This window comes from Sorex araneus, chromosome 2 (genome assembly GCF_027595985.1).
Source record: "Sorex araneus isolate mSorAra2 chromosome 2, mSorAra2.pri, whole genome shotgun sequence".
NCBI classification, from domain to species: Eukaryota; Metazoa; Chordata; class Mammalia; order Eulipotyphla; family Soricidae; genus Sorex; species Sorex araneus.
The window spans coordinates 165,862,286-165,880,687 of record NC_073303.1 but is presented as its reverse complement, the minus strand read 5'-3'; the positions used below and the strand labels follow the sequence as shown (position 1 = coordinate 165,880,687).

At 38.1% G+C, this 18,402-nt stretch overlaps 1 protein-coding gene across 1 annotated transcript in view; it reads right to left on the bottom strand.

Moving 5' to 3' along the window:
- The window catches only part of PROS1 (protein S), a 90,916-nt gene that overhangs the window by 25,822 nt on the left and 46,692 nt on the right, over window positions 1-18,402 (bottom strand). Inside the window, exons 8-10 of the mRNA XM_055126890.1 lie at window positions 14,972-15,093; window positions 4,114-4,229; window positions 486-675 (exon numbers count right to left, since the gene is read on the bottom strand). Coding sequence (XP_054982865.1) covers window positions 486-675; window positions 4,114-4,229; window positions 14,972-15,093 — 428 coding nt within the window. The remainder of the gene's footprint in view (window positions 1-485; window positions 676-4,113; window positions 4,230-14,971; window positions 15,094-18,402) is intronic.

The window sequence follows — 18,402 nt, the reverse complement described above, 5'->3', positions numbered from 1 at the left end:
CAAGCTCCTAAGAGGAGTGAATGTTTTTATTCAGTTGAATCCTCATCACCTAGAAAAAGGAATAGCACATAAGGTGCTCCATAAATAATTTATGAATGAATAAAGTAATGCAAGTTTAGACACCCTACTAGTAAGTATTATTTGAAAAATAATTTCAAAATATAAAATTGCTTATAAAGCAGTATTGCTTACTTTTGCCTTATGACCATTCCTATAACTTAATAATTATACATTTCACTTTATTTATTTGATTACAAGACATTTAAATGTTTCTGAATTTTTGTTTTGCTGTGTGCTGAGGATTAATCCCAGGACCTCACACAAGCTAGACATGTGCTCTACTGCTAATCTTACTTTACTTCGTAGATAGTACTTCATATAAAAAAAAAGATAAAGCTATATGGTTTGGTAACAGTATAAAAATTCTCAATGATTTTATGCACATAACATCAAAGTGGTAAGACTATGAAATTTGCAAAACGTACTATAGTCCATAGGCCATTATTAATAACTTTGCCTCCAGTTGTGATTTGGCTTGAATACTCATTCTTAAATTGAACTTCAATCATTCCATCACGAAGTGCAATCAGGAACCAAGAAGACTGATCTAGAGACTCTGCATATAGGATAACACCTTCTGAATCATATGTGCGGAAATCAAATTCAGCAGAAAACCTAAACAATAGACAAAAAAGAGATCCTTAACTATGAGAACACAGAAGGCTTATGGCATTCTTATTTTTCCCTTGCACCGTTAAACATTAATATGGATTGAAAGAGTCAATTATTCCATTGCCAGGATTAAAAAAGAGGGAAAGGGCAGAATTAAACTTCACGTATTATTTTTGGCTGTGTGTGTATTTAGAATCAGTATATTTTATTTGCTTGATTATTCTTGGAGTCATTTTTCCTGGTGAACAGATGGTTGGTAATTTTTCATTTTTTTCTGGCATTTTAAAAAAGGAATTCCTTCTAGTGCTGGGGTTAATATATATATGCACTAATATAAGGCATAGTATACTTCTCCAGGCCTTTTATAACACTATATAATCTGACATTAACATTTTTCTGTATCCATAAGTTATTAGTAAAAGATGTTATTGTTTCATGACTGGTTTATCCTCAAAAAGCATACTTTCCCTATGATCTCATATATGTCAGGAAGAAATCTGTCAGAGATCTATTTTTTCAAAAATATCTGGATGATTGCAAACATAATTAGCCTTCATGTGTGGTAAGGAAGGTAAAGTAAAAAAGTAAAAATGTATGTTACCTTGATTTCAAGAGTAGGATGAAACTCTAGTTGCATAAATCACTATATTGAAGTACATGAACAAGAGTTTAAAAGATAGGGTTTGGGACCAGAGACACAGTACAGTGGGTAAGATGTTTGTCTTGTATATTCCAACCTGGGGCTGGAGCGATAGCACAGCAGTAGAGCATTTGCCTTTCACGCAGCTGACCCGTGTTCGATTCCTCTGCCCCTCTCAGAGAGCCCGGCAAACTACCGAGATATCCCGCCCATATGCCAGAGCTTGGCAAGCTACCGTGTCATATTCCATATCCCAAAACCAGTAACAACAAGTCTCACAATGAGAGACGTTACTGGTGCCCATTTGAACAAATCGATGAGCAACGGGATGACAGTGACAGTGACAGTGATTCCAACCTGTGTTTAATCGGCACCACATATGGTTCCCCAAAGCTCCACCGGGAGTGATCCCTGAGTATAGTACCAAGAGTAAGATCCTCAGGACAGTCAGGTATAACCCTCTCACCCACCAAACAAGACAAAAAGAATGTGGTTTAGTTCAAATGTTTAGGATATGTGAATTCTTACTGCTATTAATATTCTAGACATATATGAAGCTATTTCAAGACATATATAAAAATGATCATATATTAAAGCTTACACAAAACCAGTCAAATCAAAATTATTTTAAAGGCAAACAGGAAATAGGAATATATATGTAAATTTTAGTGAAAGCAACATTTAGTTTTGTTTCTTAGGACCACACTCCTGGTTCTCAGGGCTTAATCCTGGATCTGTGCTCTGGGGTCTCTCCTGGCAAAGTGTGGGGACCACGTGCAATGCCTTGCCTGTAATCAAACCTGCGGCCAGCCACATACAAAGCAAGCTCCCTACCAACTACCTGTGTCTCTGGCCCCAGGGCAGTTAAGTTAAAATAAAGGTAATTTCATTTTAAAAGGCAGGGTTTCCTATAAGTATCAAACAAAGCAGAAAGATTTCTACATTCTTATCCTCACAAATAATAGCAATAAAATTAAAGGGATTATCAACTCCAAGAAAATATAAAAAAAGTTAAATGTACAGAAAAGTGTGTTGGGCAGCTAACAATGTAATAGAAATTCACTAAATTCAAATTACATATATGTTCAAAGAACTCTCTTGCCCTGGAATAGGACTTGTAGTGTATCGTGTAATCATCACATTTTGCTGATGAGGAGGCTTTATTATCTTGCCAAAATCTAAATCTGTTCATGTTCATTATCTTTCAGAAATGAATCCATTATAGTGATAATTTCCTTTTCTTCGCAAAATCATGTTAATCTAAGGTCTGCAGATTTTCTTTATAGAATACAACAGTATGTAAAACAGAAAGTGAATTTAACTTTAAGGTAGGGAAAGTATTTGATCATCACAGAGATGAAATAATTTTGGAGGAAAAGAGGAAGGAGGGAAGGAAGGGAAGGAGGGAGGAACTAGGAAGGGAAAGAGAGTTTTAAAAAAAGAAAAAAGGAACAGTACCAGAGAAGAAAATAGAGAAAGATGGGGGGGACGGGAAGAACAGAACCAAAACTGAAAATAAAGTTCAGAAGAAGAGCACATGAATTCAATCCCAAAGCAACCATGTAGGCACTTGTACATACACACACACACATACACACACAAAGGAAAGAAAAGTAAAAGAAATGTACTAGTCTACTAGCTGTTTTGTGTGTTGTTTACACAGGTGGTCATTTCTGCAACTTTATCAAATTTACATTTAAGATATGTGTACATTTCTATGTATATAATTCAATGAAAACTTTTAACCAGAGAATAACAAATTAAATATTCATTTTGGTTTTGGTCTATTTGATTCAATTTTAGAACATCAAAAGACTCTAAGTAATGAATACCCTTGCAAGTGCCTGAAGGTTCACAGTAGTTAAGATTTTTCTCTCTGATTTGTTGTATTCTCATGGTAAGGAAGGGTTGTCTTTAATGTACAGACTAGAAGATACTTTCTCTGAGATGTTAAAAAGAAAAATATGGGCTTGGGGGCAGAAAATGATCCAGACCCACAATTATATCAGTGTATCTAAGAATAAATATCAATGTTCCTTAATGATAAGATTTTGGTAAAGAGGTTTGTATTCTTAGTGATCATTCATATCTAATAAAATCTGGATATTTATGATTCGCTAAAACATTCAAAATTTTGGACTCTATGATCAGTCTCAAAATATTTTTTTCATTACTCCAACAAAATTCTATTTTCTTTTATCTAGCTCCAACAATAGATTGCTGTGACAAAGTCTGATAAGAAAACTAGAAAGATTCAGAAACATAAACAATACTCTCTCTTAAAGTCCACCAAGCTACAAGAATATATTCAGGTAGTCAACTAAAATCATGCAATGCATTTATTTAAATATTATTTGAAGAATCTTTTCTGAATTTTCCTAATTATGAATACCACTTAATGTGTTGCATTATAAAAGCAACACATTAAGCTTTTTTTTTAATACTTTGCTTTTAAAATGTGTAAAGAAGAATAAACAATTTCAAAGACAGTAAGTATACTTTCTCACTTTCTTAGTTTAAGTGAATTCACTATATAACTTAAATTGGGGAATAGGTAAAAACAATCATTTAAGGTCAGCTTAGAATAAACAGAAAACATTTTTAGCATGAAAATTATATGTCTCAAGGACCAAATTAACTTTTGGGTTCCCCAAATCATCTAATTTATGATGTATTTAAATGATCTGATAAATAATACTGTGTAATACACTTAAAACCGGTTCTCTTCCTTACTACCTTTTGTACTACTTTTGTCCCTATCCGAGTCCCTTCGGAAATTGCCATTGGCATTGGTTTCTCACCTGGTGGTTTCTGGCAAACGAAATTTTAAGTATAAAACAACCCCTGAAAACTGCTCTGCCAGATAAAGTAATTCATAATTTTTTTCAAGATTCAAGGGAAGGCAAACTGGAATTTCCTGGAATAAAAAAAGGAAACAAACTCATTAAAATTCATAACTTATTGCTTACTGTTTGTGCTATTATATATACTTTCTCAAATTTCTAGGTTCTTATTAAATGCATCTTCTGCGATACACACACACACACACACACACACACACACACACACACATGCAAATTAAGAACATCTTCAGGCATAACAAAGAAGCATATTTTACTTTCTTGGGTACTCCACCAGGAATATGTGGGAAAATGTGTGGAGATTTCTCAAAAAATTAAGAACTGAGCTTTCATATGACACAGAAATTCCACTTCTTGGCTTCTACTCCAAGAGACTCAAAAACGCTGTTTGGGGAAAAGAAAAAAACATTCACACCCCTATATTTCTTGCAGTGCTAGTCATAATAGCAAAGTTATGGAAATAACCCAAATGCCCAAGAACAGATGAGTGGATAGAGAATATATGCACAATAGAATACGAGTCAATTATGTGATTCTCTGCTCCATGAATAAAACTAGAGGCAATTTTGCTGAGGAAAGTCAGTCAGAGACAAACACATTGTCTCTGACTGACTTATAAGAAATACAGAGAGGGGCTGGAGAAATAGCACAGCAGGTAGGGCATTTGCCTTTCACGTGGCCGACCCGGGTTCGATTCCCAGCATCCCATATGGTCCCCTGAGCACTTCCAGGAGTAATTCCTAAGTGTGGAGCCTGGAGTAACCCCTGTGCATCGCTAGGTGTGACCCAAAAAGAAAAAAAAACAGTATAAAGAAACATAGTAAGGGAATAAAAATGGCTAACTGCAAAAGACCCTAAGAATCAATCTACAAAATTTGGTTTATTGTGGCCAGAGAGAGTACAGAGAGTAGGGTATTTAACTTACACACAGTCAGCCAGCACCCCTTATGGTTCCCCAAGCACTGCCAAGAGCAGTTTCTGAGTGCAGAGCCAGGAGTACCCCTGAGCATAGCTGGGTTCAAAAAAAAAAACAAAACACACAAAGAAATATTGGGTTTACCAAAAAGATGGGGGTGGGAAGAAAGGGACCCTGGAGAATGTTGGAGGAAGGCTGACACTATGCGGTTGGGGTTGTTTTAAAACACTCTGTACCTGAAGTTTCATTATTAACAGTATTGCAAATCATGATGACTAAAAACAACTTGAAAAAAAGTGTGTATTTAGTGTTACATTTAGTGTTTACTTTATAAATCTAAGTCTAGAAGACTCTCGAATAGTAATACAAATCCATTGTTATTACATAGCTATGGACTACATACATACATTGCTATAACTACATATATTGCTACGGATTGCTAATACATAGACAATACTGTTATAAGAGTATTAGCATTTATGATTTGAGTGTACAAATTTACTGCATTTTCACTACAAACAAAGTATGCAAGATCCCCAACCACTGTCCTATGTCACTTCCTTCCTCCCAGTTACTATAAAGTTATCTATAAAGTTATCCCACCACTGATTGTAATTTCAGTTTTACAATCTATGGCCAAGGATTTGTCATTATTTAATACTGCCTATTCCTTTATTTTTCTATATACCACAAATGAGTGAGATCGTTGAGTATTTGTCCTACTCCTAACTATTTTACTCATTATCTTCTTAAGTAAAATTGTATGGAATTCTCCACTTCCATCAAGTTGTATTGAAGTATCACTATATCACTGTCATCTTGTTGCTCATCGATTTGCTCGAGCGGGCACCAATAATGTCTTCATCGTGAGACTTGTTGTTACTGTTTTTGGCATATCGAAAACACCACGGGTAGTTTGCCAGGCTCTGCCATGTGGGTGAGATACTCTCAGTAACTGGTCGGGCTCTCAGAGAGGAACAGAGGAATCAAAATAGAGTCGGCTGCGTGCAAGGCAAACACTGTGCTATCACCCTAGCCCATATTGAAGTATATGGTTTCATATACTCATACTTATAGATGAGTAATATCCCATATGCAAACATATAGTGATATATCACAAATTTATCCATTCATCTATTGTTAAACTTTTCTTTCTATATCTGGCTATTATACTTAGTACTTCAGTGAACACAGGTATCCATATATTATTAGAATTAAATTTGAGGGGGGACACATGTCAAGAAGTGGAATTGCTGAAAATCCTATTATTACTATTTTTTTGAGAAATCTCTACAAAGTTTCTCATAGACTGATCTAGAAGACATTCCCAATAACCATAAATGTTGGGGTTTTTTGCTTTATTTTTATCTTTAAGTTTTGATTTTAGGGCTGCACCACATGATGCTTAATGCTTAAGCCTGTCTCTCGGGGACCACTCTTCATGAGCTCTGGGGAAAATATGGGGTGCCAGGGATTGAACTCAGGCTCACTGTTTGCAACGTAAGTGCCCTACCCACTGTACTATTTCTTTGGCCCAAGCCGTAAGTTTTGTTTTTTTTCTTTTAATATAAAAAAAATCCTTAAAACACTGACTATTTTCCCTATTTTGGTGCCCTATCACTGGTGTGATATAAACCACTGTTCTTCTGATTTGCATTTCGCTGTCAATACATGATGGTGAACAGCTTCATATGCCTACTGGTTATCTGTCTGACCATTGCTTGAAGTGTCTGTTCACCTTCTATCTTTGCTGTTGTTTGAGTCCCTAAAAAGTTCAGAATCACTCTCCCATCTTTAGAGGCTTGCTGCAAGGGAGAAAACTTGTGAAACCATTTCTTATATTGTTTTTTCTGATGTTGAGTTTTATAAATTGGCCATTTACAAATATTTGCAAATATTTCCTTTGCAAACATTTCTTCTCATTCAGTTAGTTTTTATTTAAAGTTACTAGGTGAGTTTTTATTTAAATATTTAGGTGAGTTCTTATTTTATATTTGGATTTGTTGGGACGGTTGCCATGCAAAAACATTTTAGTTTAAAGTAGTTCCATTTGCTTATTTTTGTTTTTATTATCTTTGCTGACAGAGTTGATCACTGAAGACACCTCTAAGCTACATATTCTGGAGATTCTTCCAAGTTTTTCTCAAGCTGTTTTATGAATACTTGTCCTATTTCAAGGTGTTTAAGTTGCTTTTATTGAATTTTTGTGTCTAGTGTGAAATACAGATACAGATTCATTTTACTTTTCTTTTGTTGTTGAATGTGGCTAGAAAAACATCATTTAAAGGACTGATTCTCATAATTGTGAAGTGAATACAAAATATGAAAGGGTGTGTTGAAAAGCTTATCTAAGTCCAATCTAAGTTCAATCTAAGTCAACCAATGGCAGATGTCTTTCTTGCTTGGGATGCCAGGCAGGTCTTCAACTGAGTTGATGAGAGTCACTAACACTATTGAGGGAAATTAGTTTTTCTCAAAATATGTTAATTATAGAGCCATGTGGGGACGCTCCTTTGCGGCCCCGCGCGAGATCGACCCCGGAGGCAACTGAACCACTTTGGACACGAGCGGCGCCCCCAAAATGCCTCCAAACTGTGTGCTGGGAGCTTCTGGTCCAGGCGCTGCCAGCGAGCAATGCAATTACCAAAAGAATTTTCCTTGGACTTCATATAGAAATCCAAAACCGCGCGGCTGCGATAGCAGCCGCGCGACCTAATATCTCTTGATTGTCAGCAACGTGTAAATGTTCCTTTTTGGCAGGGCTTAACGTGGGGGGAAACACCAAACAATAGTACTAAGTTTTTTGTTAAAGGGTAAAAGATTGTAGCGATAGAATTTTAGGCAGAATTTTCCCTGGACTTTAACGGGTCGGACTTTGGTGGGAAATCCTAACAAGAATAGTAAGTCTTTTGCTGAAATATTGAAGGCCACCAAAGTGGTAGCCATCTCTATAGACTGAACTAAGCCATATCCCCACGCCGGCTGAGAAGAAATATCCTTCTTTCTCGGGAAAAAACGCGGCGTGGCGTTAACCATAGTATGATGTCCATTAAGCTGACACGGACCTGGTGGCGTGGGAACCGGATGCAAGGGAATAAATTATTATGTACTTGGAACAGCGGGACGCTGGTGGAATCTTGAGCCGGGGCCGATACCAGCGTATTACTTTTGGTTCCAGAAACTGCTTGCAGACATTATACCAGACTATCAACTAAGCCAGAGCCCCACGCCGGCTGATGACGAGAAATAACCATCTCTTTTGGTTTGTTTTCCCTTTGTCAGGCAGCGTGGTGATTACTAAACAGGCATGATCTCGGTAGCGCGGGACGAGGGGGGAAAAAAATAGAAAAGTTATGTAACAAACAGCGGGACTTAATATCTCTACATTCTCAGCAATGGAGAGCCATCAAATGCCTCCTTGACAGTGGGACTGTCTTCTCTTTTTTGGGGGGAAACCCTAGCAACAATAGTGAATTATGTGTTGAAACATGGACTGTAACCAAGATAAAGCGTAAACGAAGTGAAACTTATCACTTACAAGGGCGGGGATTGGGGGGGTGGGAGGGGGCGGGAGGTATAATGGGGTGGTTGGTGATGGAATATGGGCACGGGTGAAGGGAAGGGTGTTTGAGTATTGTATAACTGACATAATCATGAGAACTTTGTAACCCTCCACATGGTGATTCAATAAAATTTAAATTAAAAAAAATATGTTAATTATATTATTTATAAGGTTCATATAAAAAATACCTTACAGAAATTTACAAAATTTGACCAAATATCTAGTATCATAGTTCAGGCACTTTGACACAAAAAATTAGCCACACAAATGTGTTCAACTATAAATAAAGACCAAATCCAACATGGAAAAACATAACAGTTTTCTGAAACTTTTTTAAAAAATCAACTGCTATTTTAAAAGCTCAGGTTAATCAGATTGTGATAAAAAAAAAAAAGGTAAGAAACATTAAATGACCTATAGTGACTGTTTGAGGTTTTTAACAATTAATTTTTAAGGGCTACAGTGATAGTGGGTAGGGGGCTTGCCTTGCATGTGGCAGACTCTGATTCAATCCCTTGTACCCCATATGGTCCCCCAAACACACCGGAAGTAATCCCTGAGTGCAAAGCAAGGAGTAAAACCTGAGTACTGTCAAGAGTGACCCAAACACCCCTTCCCTAGTGTCGGTTCCCCAACATCAACAAACACACAAATTAAGATTCTGCAGATTAAATCCAGAATTTAACATATGCAAGGCAAGAGTTCCACAAAGAACTACTGTCCGAATCTTAAAGGGATTGAACTTTTAAACAATCAGTGGAAAAACACAGTGTATTTAGTGGCTCAAAAGGAGCAACTTTCTGAGTTTTTTAGCCCAAATTTCTTTTGCCATGAAAACCCTTTTTAATCTGACGTAATCCCATTTGTGTTTTTATTGTTGTTATTACTGTCTTTGTCAATAGATTTAAACCTTTTAAGATACCTCTGGAGTTCAAATACTGAGAGTTCTGACTATTTCTGCCTCACTGGATTTTATAAATTTTGGTGGAAACATGAGTGTTTTTTTTTAACACAATTTAAATTAGCATTTGTGAAAGGTGTGAGTTATGAAGCCACTGTATTTTTAACCCTCCTTTCCTTTTTGCCTACCCAGGTTTATCAACACCATTTGTTAGACTTTCTTTTTTTCACTCCTTTATCATCATCATCATCATCATCATCATCATCATCATCATCATCATCATCATCATCCTGCTGATGGTCGATTTTCTCGAGCAGTCTCAGTAATGTCTCCATTCATCCTAGCCTAAAATTTTAGAAGCCTCTCTTTACTAGTCCTTCCCAACGGTGCCGCGTTGGAGGCTCTTTCAGGGACAGCAGAATGAGAACCATCACTGTTACTGGATTTGGCATATGAATACGCCATGGGGAGTTTGCCAGGCTCTCCCATGCGGACAGGAAATTCTCGGTAGCTTGTCAGGTTCTCCGAGAGGGAGAACTAGGCTATAAGATATCTGGGAGCTTGGTTTTATAGTCTCGGGATGATGGCCATTGATGGGATTACATGGTAGTTTGTGGGTGTGACTACCTAGCTACTGGAAAATGGGGCATCTAGGCAGAAGAGGCCCAGTCTTAATCCGAGCAGGATTGGAGATCTCAGCCCCGGGTCCCACACACCTGGGTCCCTCTGCATGTTCCTTCATGTGTGTGGCTTGTCCAGACATGTGGAGAGGGGTCTTGAGCATGGCTGTGACTGGGCTCCAGAGGTCTTTGGCTCTGGGAGCTCTGCTTGGGGCGGGGAGAGAAACTTAACCACCCCCTCCAGGGGTCCTGATGATGATAGCCAGGCGCAGGGGCAAGAGACTCTGCCACCCCCTTCTTACGAGCTCTTTTATCTAATATTAACTGTCCATAAAAATTAGGGCTCACTTGGTATTCCATATACCATAAAAATAACCTGGGGAAGGTTGCAATAACTTTTTATAATGCTTTGGGTGAGAGTAATTTAGTCTGTGTTAATTCTTTCAATCTATGAACATGGGACATTGTTCTAGTTCCTGGCATCCTCTTCTATTTTTTACAATGGCGACATAAGTTTTTAATGTACAAGTCTTTCACATCCCTTGTTAAGTTGATTCCTAGGTAAGTGAAGCATTTGCACTCTATTTTAAATGAATTGCTTCCTTCCTCCTGTCCTCCCTCCCTTCACTCCTTTCTTCTTTCCTTCCTACCTTTCTTCCTTCCCTGCTGACTGTGTAGCCTCCTACCTGGCTGCATTGTTTTGGCACCATAGTCTAGCTGGCCTGGGTTCTGGTTCACAGTTCTCATCGCTGCTGATACCACATCAAACTAACTCCAGCAACAACTGGAGATTGTAGCCGCATGTGCCAAATAACATCGAACTGATGTTCCTAGTGATTGGGGAGATGTTTTGTATTTGCTAATACCAGTTCTGGTATGGCAACTTCACACCAAGACCTGAATGGGTCAATGGGGCTGATTCTCGATGTATCTGCTCCCTGCCGTGGCCTCTGGGACGACACATCCCTCAGGAGTGGCTGCTGATCACTGTCGCGTCTGTACCGGGATTGCCAGTTCTGAGACTCTGTCATGGAAGGTGCAGGCACAAAAATCGAGCCTCTGAGGGGCCTCTGTGCTTAGAGTCCTCCATCTAAGGCTGGCACCTACATCTGGGTCTAGCATGCCTACACTTAGAAGTTTTCTTCAACTCTAAGCTGGCAACAGCTACCAAGTTGTTGTACTGTCCAGCAGCTGGGAGCCTACAATTAAGGGCCCAGGCTGTGGCCACGTAAGTAAGAGTGGTGCCAAAGTTGGGACCCATTCAGCAAGGTCAAGGCTGAAACTGAGCTGTGTGGAATTAAGCTCCAAAAGGGCTTTCCTGGATGTGACAGCTGGAGCCACAGGCTTTGTTGGATTTCCCAAAACCCAGTGCCCTTTGTTGACTCAGCAAGTTTGGATACAAAACTGAGTTCTGTGCAGAACCTTTGCACTCAGTATTCCAGCACAAACTTACCCAGAGGGCTGGTGGCACATCAGCTCTGTGAAGGAGCCTTTTAGGACAGAGCTGAGATGGCAACCCTGTTAGACTAGGTTCAGAAATAGCTGCGCCAGGCTCGAGGAGACCTAAGCCTGTTCCTTCCGTTCAGGAATGCCAATAGAAAGCTGGAGGGCTGTACATTCTTTGTGCTCCTGTAAGGGCAAAACTGACGCCATGACAGGCGGCAGAAATCAGCAAAATCAGCTAGGCCTCAGGTTCAATTCCTGGAACTGAAACAATCTCAGTTTCCCAGCAATGAAACCGTGTGTAACTAGCCAACCTGAACCCACCTGGGAAAGTTCATGGGCTCAGCCAGTGGACTCCATCAATCAATTCTCACAATGCCCCAGAAACTGCAGTTTTGTTAACCCTAAAAGGAGGAGCATTTGGAACCAGAAACTGCTAGTGGACACTATTGTTGAACTATTGCCTGACCACTGTCACCCTGACCACGGTTACACTGGTGACCACTTGCCAAAACATCCTTGTTTGCTAACTAAGTAAGATTTCCTTCTGAAACAATAAGGCATGCACTGCTGATGTAATCAAAGTCTCTATAAACTGCTTGTTACCTGCAGTTGGAATCGCTATCAAGAGACCACTCTGTGGGTGAGATAGTTGACCACTGGATACTGGAATAAAACTTCTGCTTTTTGCATTATCAAGTTAGTGTCTCTCTCGCCGCTTGGGAACCCATAGTCCTGGGCTTAACATTCCAGAACTTCCCACCTCAGATTGGTGTTCTAGGTCTGCTAGCAGCTTGTCAGTCTCTTTTCTCTCCCAGTCTCTCCTTCTTCTTCTCCCCATTCCTGCTGGGAGCCAATGCCTGGGAACGGCCAGGAACCAATGCCTGGGAACCACTATGTCAGTACAAACTGACCTGTAACTAAGGAACAACCGCTTCTTGGGAAAAATATCAAAGTGTCCTTTGAAGGTTGCAGAACAATGCCCAGGGTAACTGCCATCAGGGCCCACACCCAGTTTCGTTAAATGTTTGCATTCTTTGCTATTCTCCCATTCTGCCCATTCTCTCGTATAATCAATTATAAAACACTAGCTTAGGAGAAATAAAATTGGAGCTTGCTCCCATTCTTTTGTGTCTCTCTGTGTCTTCTTGTGTCTGTCTCTTTTTCACTCGCACAACCTCTCCCGGCCACCCACGTTGATCAAGTCCTGCGGGACGGGACACACTCCGAGGAAGCTCTCCTAAACTCTGAACATCTGAGTCATTCCACATTTCTGTGGTCCAGAGTTCAGCCTCCCTATGGCAATGGATTTATTCTCTGGTGAATTTCCTTTTCTTTGACAGGGAGGAGAGTGAGGGAGGTGGACTGGGCCCCACCTGGTGGTCCTCATGAGATACTTCTGGCTCTGTGCTCAGGACACGCACAAGGAAGTGCTGGGGGGAGGGTGGAGGTGGCATATGTGCTTCGGGGATCAAACCACCAGGGTCAGCCAGATGCAAAGCAAGAGCCTTATCCCTGTACGAGCTCTCCTGTCTTTCAGGGAATCTCTAGTACCCCTCACAAGATATTATGTTTGCTTCAGTTTTTATGTACTTTTTATGTTGAAACACTCACACAACTGTTTCCTTTAATCTGTCTCGGCCACCCCCTCAACCCCAACTCTCCATTTGGACTAGAAAAAAAGTCAATACACCAGTGAACAGAATTTCCGTTGTTCACTTATTCATCTATCATGAAAATTTTTCTGAGCAGAAAATGAGAAAAGTGTTATCTCGGTAGTAAAGAAAATTGTGGAAAAGTTTGGTAGGATTGATTATAAATGAAGATACCTCTGTCTCCAATAAACTTACCCTCAAAATAATTTATTGTCACTAAGTCAAAAAAAAAAAGATTAAAAGATTTTAAAAAATCAATTTTTTCGAAGATTAAAGATAAATGTTAAAAAAGAAAACTTGAAAGAAGTTAGTCAGAAGGATAGATACACAATGACCTACTTCATCTATGGATTATAAAGCAACGTAGTAAAGAAACAAAAAATTCTCAAAGGCACCAAAAACTGAGAACTAGTCTTTAGTAGGAAGCAGATTACTCAGAAGGGGTAAGAGGGGACAGGGTGGCTGAAGTGAGGAGGAATGACACTAAGAAAATAGTGGAGGGAACATTCTGCTGAAGGTATGGTGTTTGAGGTTTTGTTTTATTTTGTTTTGTTTTTATGAAATCCTGCCTTTATCAACACTGTAGATCATAGGGACTAAAATAAAATTTAAAAATGAAATTGAAAGACTTTTCTTAAGTAGATATTTTATGAGAGGAAGTTTGTATACATAGTGATATTTTAGTAAGTCCATATGCATAGTGCAATATTTTCTAGGTCCATAAAAAACTTCTCATTTCCTTTCATAATTTCAGTAAATATATTTTAAGGTAGTTGGTATTGTGTAACTACAAATACTAAAATGCTATGAAACTAAATCACAGAATAAACATTTATTCAGCATGGCATTTCAATTAGGAACTATGAAAGTTACTGCTATGCTGTTTTTCTCTATTTATTAAGAAGGAAGTGTATTATGGAATGCTACATTAAGATTTGTGTATATACCATTAAATTGCTGTTTAGGTATTTTTAAAAGTCTATTTCATAATTTCATAAAATCTCACCTTCACATGTGATGCAAATATTGAACTAAGAGTCACTAACGTGATCCTTTCTTAGGGAGGAGAAGATCAGCTTCAGATATTGACCTCTTGATAAAGGAAAACCAAAAACCTATACCCAACATTCCATTTCCGCATCAATTATGAATTAAATCTGAGCAAATAATTATAAGTTTGAAAAATACAGACACAAACTTAACTCTCTGCAAACTGCAATTTTAATTCAACTAAATAAGACTCTGAGAGTTGTTTTCTCCTAAGATTAGTTTCCTGGGGTTTGTTTACTTGAGATAACGTTAGTTTATGACTATTTAATGAGCACTCATGCAAGTCCCAAAGGCATGATCAAACTTGTCAGAGTAGGATAAAGAGAGCAGTTACTAGAAACTGTGTTTATTAAAGTTTCTATGGAATATTTCTTATATCTTAAAGATATACCTTACATTTTTTAAACCTACAGACTACACAAAGCTGAGCTCTGAGCTATCTTTTGTTTTTTGTTTTTAACCTAGACATAAAGTACCCTATTTATGATTTACAGGATCACAATTAATGACTGTGACAATTAGGCTACTTAAATCAAAAACAGTTAAAGTAAAACATCTGTATTTTCCTGAGCAGCCTCAAGTATGTGGAAAAAATACCTGTATCTCTTACTTTACAAAAGAGATTGGAAGTTTAGCATTGTGATGCGTTACCTCACAACTCTTCTGATCTTGAGCAAGTCTGAATCCTTTCTTCCCATCACAAGAACAAGAGTAACTTCCTGGAGAATTGACACATCGTTGAGCACATATGTTCTCTGAGCATTCATCCACATCTGGGATAAAAGAGAACCACATAACCTTAATATCCCTAAATGTTCAATCTGATAGAAGTTGATTAGTATTGATTATTAATTAAAAATAATATTGATTTTTATGAGAAAATTTAATTAAAAGGATCACATAAAATATATTCCTATGACATCAAATAACATTTAGATGCTTGGGCAAGAAATTTAAATGAGCTACAAGTGTTTCTTTAAGGTCTGCATATGAATGAGATCATTTGCTACTTATCGTGCATTTTAAAATCAATCCACTTAGCATGACACCACAAATCCATTCAACTTGCAGCACACTACAAAATTCCATTTTTTCTCTTTGCTGAACAGTATTTGCACATGCGTGTGTGTGTGTGCGCTCCTGTGTGCATGTGTGTGTGTGTGTGTGTGTGTGTGTGTCTGTGTGTGTCTGTGTACCACAGCTTCAGCTTCTGTATCCACCCATCTATTGTTGTGTAGTTTGTTGGTTTCTGGATCTTAACAGCAGTAAGTAGTGCTGACATAAACAAAGGTGTGCATATAACTTTTTAAATCAATGTTTTTGTGTCCTTGACATAGATTCCTATGAGTGAAATAGCAGGATCATATGGAAATTCTGTTTTACATGTATGAGAAGTCTCCAAACTGTTTTCCAGGGATGCTGAAGCATCAAACAATCACACCAAGAGTAAATGAAGGTATCTTTTTCACATCACTCACTAGCACTTATTGTTTCCAGTCTCTGTCATACAGCCCATTTTCATTGGTGTAAGTTGATACTTCATTTTCATTTTGGTTTGTATTTCCTCAATAATAAGTGATTATGACACATTTTCTATGTGCCTATCAGTCATTGTTATGTTTTCTTTGAGAAAATATCTATTCATCTTCTCTTCCCATTTGTAATGGGTTGAATTATCTGTTAAGCTGCTGCGTTTGACAGTATTTCATGTATCGTAGATATTAGCCCTTTGCCTGATGTATCATTTGCAAATACTTTCTCCATCAGTGAGGTGTCTTTTTATTTATGGTCTCTTTTCTTTTACAATGAAGAAGCTTTTTCATTTCATGTAGATCTGTTTGTTTCCTTCTGCTTTTGTATTCCTTGTCAATGAGGTCATATCATTGATGACTCCACTGTAGTCAAGATTTTGGAGTGTCCTGTCTTTTACTTCAATGCATTTTATGGGGGCACACTTAATATTGGTCTTTAGTTCATTTTTATTGATATTTTTGTAGGGCATGACATGGATCTAAATTCATTTTTTTTGCATATGGCTTGCCACTTTTTCTAGTACCATTCGTTGAAATTCTCCTTGATTCACTTTAAACTGCCCACACATTAGAGTACTTATCATTGGAATTTCAATTCTATTCCACTGGTCTGAGAATCTGTCTTTGTTCCATACTTGCATATTTTATAGCTTTGTGTACTGGAAAGATAGCATAGCAGGTAAAGCTTTTGTCTTGCATGCAGGTTAAATCCTGTCATCCTGTATGGTTTCTTGACCCCAGCTGGAGTGATTCCCCAAGCACAGGGTCATGAGCAAGCCCTGAGCACAGGTGTGTATGGTCCCCCAAATAAAGTAAAAATTAAAGTCTGGGAATCTAATGCCTCCCAATTTTTTTTTGTCTCAGGATTTTAAAAAATATTTGGGTAGTTTCAAGGTTCCATATGAATAATACAAGTTTGTTTTTTTTTTTCTTAAAGAAAACCACAAGAATTCTGATTTCTTTAAACAATACCACAAGAATTTTGATGATTGAGTTACATCTGTAAATCACTTTGGGAATTATGGACATTGTGACATTGTTGATCCTATCAATTTGTGAACAAGGAATATGTTCTTGTGTTCTTGTGTCTTCTATTTCTTTTCAAAGTGAATTTTGATTTTCATTAAATATTTCAACTCTTTTATATGACTGATCCCCAGACACTTGAGGTTTTTTTGGCAAACCAAAAATAGTGTAGACGAAAGTCTATGTCCTTCAATTGGTGAAATAAGACCACTGACATTTAATAAAATTACCAAAATTCAGTTTACCTTGATTCTTGATCTTAATGTAGTCTTCATTAAGATTTTATTTACCTTTGATGAACATCTCTTCAGTTTATTCTTAACACTTTTTTAGTGTTCATGAATGTCTTTAGCTGCTGTTTGTCAGTGAAGTTTGTGCCACTCCTTCAAACTTGAACGATAATCTAAGTGAATAGAGTAGCACTGCACTGCATTGCACTGTCATCCCGTTGTTCATCGAGTTGCTCGAGCGGGCACCAGTAATGTCTCCATTGTGAAACTTGTTACTGTTTTTGGCATATCGAATATGCCACAGGTAGCTTGCCAGGCTTTGCAGTGAGGGCAGTGTGGGAGGGATACTCTTCAGCTTGCCGGGCTCTCCGAGAGGGATGGAGGATACATAGAGTATTCTGGCTTAAATGCCGATTCACTTATTGAATTAATATCACACAATTTCCTCCTAGCATTTAGCATTTCAATGGAGGAAACTGCAAGTTTCAAAGAGGCTCTTTTGTAGTGTTTTGTTTTGTTCTTGCTGCTCTTAGGATTCCGTTTCTATCTTCGGCTGTAGACATTTTAATTATCATGTATCTTGATGACTTTCTGTTTAGGTTGATTCTGTTTCGGACTGTTTGGACTTCCTGATACTGAGTGTATGGGTTGATCATCAGGTTGGGGAAACTCTACATAAGCTGCTTCTACATTTTCTTCTTTCATCACTTCTGGAAGTTCTATAATTCAGATGTTGTGTCTTTTGTGGCTGCCTCATAAATCTCGGATGTTTTCTTGATTTAAAAGTTTTTTCTTAGATTTAATTTTAATTAAGAAACCATCATTTACAAAACTGTTCATAATAGAATTATTCCAGGTATACAATGTTGGAACACTAATCTCACTACCAGTGACCTCAGAGCCCTGGTCCCTCTCATCCCCTAGACTACACCCTTGGTAGGCATATAACAAATTTATTTCATATTGCTTGCTCCAACAAAATTTTTTAAAATGCTGATGGAATTATCAGAAAATAAATCAACAAAAATAAATTTGTCGTGATTAATTGCTATATGGGGCTGGAGCGATAGCACAGCGGGTAGGGCGTTTGCATTGCATGCAGCCCACCCGGGTTTGATTCCTCTGTCCCTCTCGGAGAGCCCGGCAAGCTACCGAGAGTATCTCGCCTGCATGGCAGAGTCTGGCAAGCTACCCATGCTGCATTCAATATGCCAAAAACAGTAACAACAAGTCTCACTTGGAGAGCTTACTGATGCCTGCTCGAGCAAATCATGAGCAACAGGATGACAATGCC